This window comes from Nanorana parkeri, unplaced genomic scaffold (genome assembly GCF_000935625.1).
Source record: "Nanorana parkeri isolate BGI_ZX_2015 unplaced genomic scaffold, ASM93562v1 scaffold1588, whole genome shotgun sequence".
Lineage (NCBI taxonomy): Eukaryota > Metazoa > Chordata > Amphibia > Anura > Dicroglossidae > Nanorana > Nanorana parkeri.
Window position 1 is genome coordinate 269,785 of NW_017307856.1, and position 8,979 is coordinate 278,763.

At 40.7% G+C, this 8,979-nt stretch overlaps 1 protein-coding gene across 1 annotated transcript in view; it reads left to right on the top strand.

The window, feature by feature from the left end:
- The first annotated feature begins 8,447 nt into the window (after positions 1–8,447).
- LOC108798928 (endothelin-1-like) overlaps positions 8,448–8,979 on the top strand; it is a 6,212-nt gene continuing 5,680 nt past the window's right edge. Inside the window, exon 1 of the mRNA XM_018570735.1 lies at positions 8,448–8,549. Coding sequence (XP_018426237.1) covers positions 8,489–8,549 — 61 coding nt within the window. The 5' untranslated portion in view covers positions 8,448–8,488. The remainder of the gene's footprint in view (positions 8,550–8,979) is intronic.

An 8,979-nucleotide genomic window follows, 5' to 3' on the forward strand; every position in this document is an offset into this window, starting at 1 on the left:
TATATATAAATAATATTTCAGCCATATACTTAGGGCCCTCCTGGGGATTTACTTTGGCCCCTGCGGGCCAGTCCACCCCTGTTCCTGAATGTAAGATTAAACAAAGTATACTAGTTTGCCAGTTTATTAAATGCAAAATCATTGCAAAAGAAACCCATTTTTTTCAAGCAAAGAACTCTTTAAGGTCATACTTGAAATAAAATAAAACATATGATGGGTACTTGGTAAAGATTTGTTATAATACTATAATAACTAGGTCACATTGTTGGAAACTTGGGAGGGTTCCTGGGGGGCGGAAATGGACAAACCTCCATTATAGGTACAGTATAGGTACATTTTAACAATTTATACATATACTGATTTGCTAGGGAAACAAAATCCTAAAGAACTGACCTCTGGGCTAGACAAATATGATTTAAATACAATTGCTATGCATATTCCTACTTGATTCTTGGTCTCTTTTGTTTATTTCATCCAGATATATGCAGTATTCCAGCATGAAACAACTACTCCACTTTGCATCTGTGCAGGAGTTTACTCAAATAAAGACCACTTAATGCTGCTCTCTCTCTTCTTATGCAGGATGACTGGTCTTGTATCCACCCCCTCCTGTACTTTCCTGAAGACAGCCTGAAGTAGGAGTACCTGCTGGGTCCCTCCTGATGATGTCACTGCTACTTCTATAAGGTAATATCTCGATTTGCAGACACATCTAATGCACACAAAGTTAATTTGTTTTCTTTGTGGCTATTGAGAAATACACTATATTGCCAATGGCCACTTGCTGTTCCAACATGACTGCGCACCAGTGCACAAAGCAAGGTCCATAAAGACATGGATGAGCGAGCTTGGGGTAGAGGAACTGACTGGCCTGCACAGAGTCCTGACCTCAAGAACACCTTTGGGATGAATTAAAGTGGAGACTGCAAGCCAGGCCTTCTCGTCCAACATCAGTACTTGACCTCACAAATGTGCTTCTGGAAGAATGGTCAAACATTCCCATAGACACACTACTAAACCTTGTGGATGCCTTCCTAGAAGAGTTGAAGCTGTTATAGCTGCCAAGGGTGAGCCAACTCAATATTGAACCCTACGGACTTAGACTGGGATGCCATTAAAGTTCATGTGCGTGTAAAGGCAGGCGTCCCAATACTTTTGGCAATATAGTGTATATTAAAATGAAAGGTCTTTGTGTCCATAGGTCAGCTTTAAGCAACGGAAATTGATTTTTTTCAGCTGAAAGTGTGCCTTTTGTTTACCTTATCTTTGATTAATGGTACAATAAAGACTAACATAAAATTACAGTAGTAAAGAATAATAATATAAAGTAAACAATCTCCTTTGTCTTAAACAGTTAAGAAAGTAAAAAAAGAACACTTTCATCATTTTGGCTCCAGTGTCATTCAACAACTACGCTATGTGTAACTGGATTTACAATGTGCATGTTCCCGTAGTTGATCCAAAACTGGGCACTTGGCTTATTAGGCATTTCATTGTACTGTTGGTGAAGAACTATGGGTCTTTAGATTCAATCCAAAGCACATTATTTTTAGGTCTTTTGATTTAGAAAACAATCTGCAGTGATAGATGCCTTATTACATCATCATACACTACATGCAGCAGCTTTAGAATACAATGTAAAAAAAAAACTTATTATCTGATTTTATTTAATTGTGTGTTAGAAGAAGTGTGGCAGGAAACAAATTGTGGAAGAACTAAACTAAAAATGATTATAGATAATTTAAAAAGTAGATGGCATGTTTTTGATTGCCTATCCTGCTTGTTAAATTAAAAAGATCCTAGAACATTTGTTTCAGGCTGATATCAAAAGAGTACTTTGTGCGCCAATGTCATTTTAATTGTGATTAGGGTATTTGCTCTTTGTGCCTTATTTTGTCATTGAGTTGGGCACAATATTTAACAATTAAAGAAGTTCTCCAGTCAGGTTTTTTAAAAGAAGCCAGTGTTGGGGGGAATACTTACTAAAGATCTTACTACTTGAAAACCAAAAAATGTGCCGCAGGCACAATGTACCTTGACCTGGATCCAGTTAAACCTGACATGTATATAAGCCATTATGCAATCTTTTTCAGGCATTAGTGCCCTTAATGACCAGTCTGACCATCAAATATATGCTCTACTGGAGGGCAGGGATAAAAAGCTGATTGCTGGCATGAGCTCCATGGTCCCATCAAGTACTAATGTTTTATAACAACAAACAAATCTCCGCTGCCACTAGGGATATCTGACTATCAAACCTGCTAATCAAGACTTCATTAGTCCTCAGACCTTGCCAGGTCCTATCACATCACATTCAATGTATACTAACACAAGGAGGCTACAAAGATATGTTTTGGTATTGGTGAGTGTTTTATTCAGTTAAAAAGTATGGCATAGAGTCAGCATCACATGAACACCATGATGTGTTTTGCACTTTTATTCTTACTCATGAGTAAGCATCCAAGGTGCAAAATGCATCAAGCTATCCATATGATATTGGCTGATTGACTAAATATAACATTCACTGATACCAAAATATATCTTTGAAGATTTCCGGTGTTTATATACATTGGATGGTAATGTTTTATATTGGCGTTCAATCTACTGGGGGTGACAGGACCATGGAGCTAACACTAGTACAGCCCTTCTCACTGTTTGACAAATGCTTTGCTGAGGTCCTGCATAGAGAAATTGTTCTGCCTGTAAACTGCCAATGTACTCTTCTCACAACATGTTAGAAGATCACACTATAACAAATATAAAAATAAAACATGGAAAAAGTCTGGAGATCTCAATGTATGATGTAGCGATGCACAAAGCCCCTTCTGACCTCAGCCAAGAATGCAATCATTCAGCAATAAGTTCAGTCCAGAACTTATGTTGTATGTTAGCAGCACCTGTTCATGATGAGCACACAGCAACACATAGTGGAAATGTAGCACTCTCACAATGGTATTTTCTGATCAACTTATTCTTACATCCTAATGAACTGCACCATAGCAATTATTATCACTGCCTGCTATTTTTATTAATCCATGCATTTGAGAAGCTACTGCAACATCAGAGATAGCTTTAGGGGTTGACATAACCTACCCACTAAGAAAAACGTATTGCTACCCTCTTTTTAATTCTATGTAACAAGTTTCCCCACTCACTAAATAACTATGGCTGGCAATATCTTTCAGACGCATCTGAATCTAAACTTGAAACATTGCGGGTCAGACAGGCCTTAGTTAGGGTTACCAACCAATGTAGTTCTTAGAAAGGAAAGTCGCACGGCACAGACTACAGTAATATTACAGTCTCATCTGCAAGTAAGGCTGCACTGAAACATCATGTTGGCCTAGACACTCCAGAATAATGAAGTGCATGTGTAAAGGCTCCATCCCTTGTATCATATGACTATTGTAGTAAAAACTCCTGCTAGGATGCTCTATTAGAGGCAGTCTGATTTATATTCAAAACTACTTTTCAACTGTATAGACAATATAAAACAAGAGAAAAAAGAGATGGTGTCATGACTTTGAACTGTGTTGAGGCTTTTAACTCCTCTCTGACCGGCACCCACTACCCCTTATAGTTCTCTTGTTAGCCACACATTATTATTATTATACAGGATTTAGATAGCGCCAACAGTTTGTGCAGCGCTTTACAATATAAGGAATACATTACAATCACAATACAATTCAAGACAAGATGGTAAGGAGGGCCCTGCCTGTGAGAGCTTACAATCTAAGGGAGGGGGAAGTAACACATTTTCAGAGATGCCAAAAAGGGAAATAAAATAGAAAAAATAATTAGAAAGATTTGTGAATTTACAGGCTTTCTGCTGCCACCTCTAACCCTGCTGCCCTAAGCACTCACTCACCGCGCCTTATGCAAATAAAGCCTTGTCTATAAACACTATGGAAAAAAAGTGCTTAATCTGGCTGCATTGGGTTAGATAAAATATAAATTGAACTTGGTAGTCAGTCAAGCACAACTGCAATGTTTGCTGACTAGCATTAGCACCTCCCTGATTGATTTCACTTATTGCCTAGGGTTGCTCTTTAAGCACCCGCTGTCTATTTTGTTCACAACAGACTGAATAAGGTATTACAGCGACTGCATTAACAGAATACCACAAGTAAATCAGACCAGCAGAATTTCCTCTTGGGGAAGTTATGACAGAGTGACTTGGAATGCAGTCTGCGTTCTCAAGTGCTGAAGTCCACTGGTGCTCCCGTAATATGCGACTTCCAGAACAAAGGTATTCTTTCTGTATGAATCAGCAGACAATAATGATTGGCCAAACACTGTCGCTTATGCATTGGCATTTGGCACTGTAATACTGCAGCATTGTTTGAATTTCAAAACATCTGTCTGAATTCTTTGTTTCGGCATAGAATATCCTTCACAGATATCACAAACTTCACAGCCAGACAGACTACAACTTTATGATAGGTTGGAAAGTACATCATTATCTTACTAATGACTGATAACTTAAGATGAGCCACCAAAAGGTAAAAATGACCGTAATGACCCAGAATTTCCATTTATTTTTTTATTTATAGCATTTAGAGCCAGATGTACTATTGCCAGCTTCAGTAGTTACTAATGTAGTTGATGATGACCATGGTATACTAAAGATCTGTAGCTGTCTAGATAAGCACTGTAGTCATCCTCAGCAGTAACTCTGTTGCCGGCTACAGACTGCTGGAGAAAATAAGCAGAGAAATTTGTAGCTGTTACAATGTTGTTAGTGTGACATGGCTATTTTAGTGGTGATTGAGCAGTTGGCTGTGTTCTCTGGTATAGATAGCTAGATGACAACACTGGTTACACAGAGATGCAAATCCTGTCGCAGTGAAACATTATGAATTTCAACTGTGTTTTTGCCTGAAGTCCAGCTTTAACATCAATGTAGTTAAAGTAAATGTCCTCCTGTGACCCTAAAGAGATGTACGGCAAAAAAAAAGGTTTGGCCATAGTTCTGAAGTCCTCCCGCTTGTTAAAAATAGCTAGTTAGGTGTGAAAATATACAGGGTTATTCACTAAAGAGTGAAGAGTTTGGAGAAGTCAAGAGAAGTGAACAATCTAGGACAGGGGTGGCAAACTCAAATTAATCGGGGGCTGCATCAGCAGTATGGTTACCCTCAAAGGGCCGGTTGTATAGGACTATGCATCTAAGAGCTGCAGGAACAGCACCAGCAAGCTCCGGAAAGAGTACAGAGTAAAGAGGGCTGGGGGAGGAGGGGGTTCTCTGGCCTCCCCCACCAGCGCCCTCTAGTGTCTACTGTGTGGTAGTGCCGGCTCTGCTCGCTACCACACAGTAGCCACTGCTCTGCACAAAGTCGGCATAGCGGACCGGCCCTGGCTGCTGTGCGGGCCACATTACAAGGTCCGGCGGGCCGGATTCGGCCCGCAGGCCTTGTGTTTGCCACCCCTGATATAGGACAACATACTGTAGCTGAACTGGAAGGTGAGCTGAATTGGAGAATTTTTGCCAAATCAGCAATTTCGGCCTAGATTGTTCACTTCTCCTGCCTTCTCTAAACTCTTCACCCTTTTGTAAATAATCCTGATACTATCAAACTATTAGAAACATAGATCACATTGTTTTCTCCATAATCAAACGCTCATTACTTAATGAATGTCCAGGATGGGCCACTGGCCGGACTTTGGCCAGGACACGATGGAGCTGTGGGCTTGTCCCTAGCTAGTGGGCTTGTCCCTGGCCAGTGTGCTGTCAGAGATGGAATTCATTGCAATAGGTGTGTTTTATGACAAAGAAAGGAATCTGCCTGTCCCTTGAAACAGTTGACCAGCCCATTTTTTTTAAACAAAGAACTAGCTATGCCGCATACAAAATCCCTATACAGGCTAACAAGTCATTTTTGGGGGGGGGGGGGAATCTGGCCTCAAAAACATTTTAGCTCAACTAAACCCAAGAATAAAAATGTCATATATTGCAGTTTACCAGTCCTTAGATGTGGTATGTACAGTTTTCTTCTCAGGCTTTTTGTTCCTTTATTTTTACCTGGTGAACCTGCCAGTAACATACTTTCTGTCCCAGGGTGACAACAATCATTCACTGTAAGAAGCAGCATTGCCGCCATTATGACAGGCAGAGAAAAGCAATTAGGAAAGAGTCACTTTTGTCATAAAAATGCTACCTGTCAGAAGTTTCTTTTTTTTTTAATCACACTTAACTTTTATCCAATGAATACATGGACTTTTCTTTTTTTTTTTTTTAAACTAAACACCATTTACATTTAAATAATAAAATCACACCCAGCATGCTGGAATACTCTTTTCTGACTTTGTAACCCCTATTAGAAATCACTTGTTACCTCTATAGTTCAGGATCACTACAAGTCTTGAACACGTACTGTATGCTAGATCAGTGTTGCTCAAATTTTTTTTCACAGCACCCTTTAATGGTATGCAAAGTCTTAAGGCACCCATTCCCCTTTACATCAAGACCTCTCTTCACATCAGTAGCCCCCTTCAGTTCACCATTTACACTAGAGAGCCCCCTTCACATCAGAGTCCTTAGCTGCCCCATCAAATTCTCTCTCCACACCAGAGTCCTCAATCCCAGCTTCACATCAGAGTCCTACCACACACCTTACAATCTGATTGTACAATCTTTAGATCTACCAACATGTATGTAGTGCAAGAGCATGTCTGATTGGATACAAACTCATTGGATAGATTAGGTGGGTCCTCATATTACCCAGTTTTGGTGTACCTAGAGTTGATTGAACAAAGATTGTATGGTCAGATTGTAGCATGTATGGTGAGCCTAAAGGTGCCCATACACTGCTCGATTCTCGTACGAGAATCGGGCGAAATCCCGCGATCGTACGAGAATCGAGCAGTGTGAACGAAGACGTGCGACCGTTTCTACTGTACGGTCGCACGTCTTTTGTCGAACCAACATGCTCGAAAACCCGCCGAGAATCGTACGATTGTCGGCGGGTTTCTAGCCTGCTCGTCCGATAGCTGCGGAACGGGCCGGTGTGCGCACGCACACACTGCCCGTTCTGCATTGCGGTCATCGGAAGCCCGCCCCTCAGCGGGGCGGGCTTTCGGTGATCGCAAGTACGATCTGCCCGTCCAAGGTGGGCAGATCGTACGAGCATTCAATAAGCATACGACCATCGCAAGACAAAAGTCTTGCGATGGTCGTAAGGTGTATGGGCACCTTTAAGCTCACCACACATGCTACAACCTGACTGTACAATCTCTGTTAGGTCGCGGGATATTGGATTAGGTAGGTCCTCATATTGGATAGATTTGGTAAATCTTAAATTGATTGTACAATGATTGTATGGTCAGATTATAAGGTGTAAGGTGACCCATACACTCAGCGCTGCTGCAGCAGTGTGGCAGAAGACAGGAGGCGGGGCAGGTCTGGATGGAGGCAGAGTTCTCTCCGCCCTCTACTGAATGCTGTTCGCCATGGATTAGCATTATGCCCATGCGCAGCATGCAAACACATGACGCTGTGCGAAAATACAGGACATGTGTTTTTGACGTTGACAAACTCAGACGGAACAAAGACTGTTCTAGATTATAAAGAACACTTAGCAGCTTACTTTGACCTTATTTTCTTTAGCTCCCAGCATTCTTAAAAACCAATAACCAAACCCGCTACAGACTCCTATCTAATTAGTATTCTCTTTCGCTGCCCACACAGCACCTGATAAAAAGCAGCAACAAAAAAAGCTCCATTTCTAAGATGGCCCTGGCTGCAAAATTGTGTTTGGCAGGATCTGACAAAGAATTCAGCAAGGTGTCAAATTCTCCAATAATCTGCAGTTAATTGTATACAGAGCTGTGATGGAAAAGAAAACCGCTCATTAATAGAACATTCTTGTTTCTAAGACAGTATTTACCATCCAGTTCCAGTTTTTCCAGTTGGTGGCAATATTAAGCTGACAGGTGAAATAAGAAGTGTAATTACTAAGCTCTGGAAGAGCAGCGCACAGGCAGACGGAGGCAGTGCGCCCTCTAGTGGCTGGAACACACAGTGACACCGTCCCAGCAAGTTGAACCGACTCAGGGATTTCTCCGTAGCCCTGCCCCTGATTTTGTCAGACGGCGTCTCCCTTTGTGAAGTTAGCAGAGGTTTCCTTTCCAGCCTACCCTTATCTTAGTCTGCACGTTGCTTCTCGGTGACTAATAGCACAATAACATTGTCTAAGGATAATATAAATTGAGGGCTGTTTACAAACTCTATGGCTGTGCAATATAAAAAGGAGCACAGCAGCTGGCTGCATCACAACCACTTTGGGACCTCTCTGAGCAATAACCACAACTAATACTTTGTCCTTCAAGACTTTGATTGAGAACATTTCATTTACAAGTACTGGAACTACTAAGGACCATTTTCCTGATTTTACTCTTAGACCAGTGGAACATTCAGCATTTTATTTATTGACTTTTTTTGGATTCTTTATTTTTTTTGTCGATCTTCCAGGAAACTATTTTAGAATTTACAATGGAAGTAGAAATTATATTTTATCTGCTCTTGGTTCTTTTTCAAGGGATCTATGGAACAGGTAAAGTAGACTTTGATGGCTCTGTTGCTAACCCTATTTTAATATTGTGTGACTATTACATTATATTACTAGTTAGTCCTGTGTTGTCTGAGCACCTGTTTTCTGTTCCTGGTAGTCAGATTTAGAGAGCCAGGTAACCTTTAGAAGGCAATCTCTGGGTTCTTTCCCAGGTGAAATACAAAGAGAAATACCTGCAAGTGCATTCTTCACATGAAATATGCGGTTCACACATTACAGCCTCAGGCCACTTACATGAACATTAAATATCACTTTGCGAGCATTGTACAGCCCAATGATAGCATCATGGCATGGTACAGGTATGATGATCATGTCACTGCAGGACACAGTCTAGAGAGTTATGTCTTCTTTTTATTATAGATAGATATAAATCTCTCTCTCTCTCGCCCTATATATTAATCATATATTATAT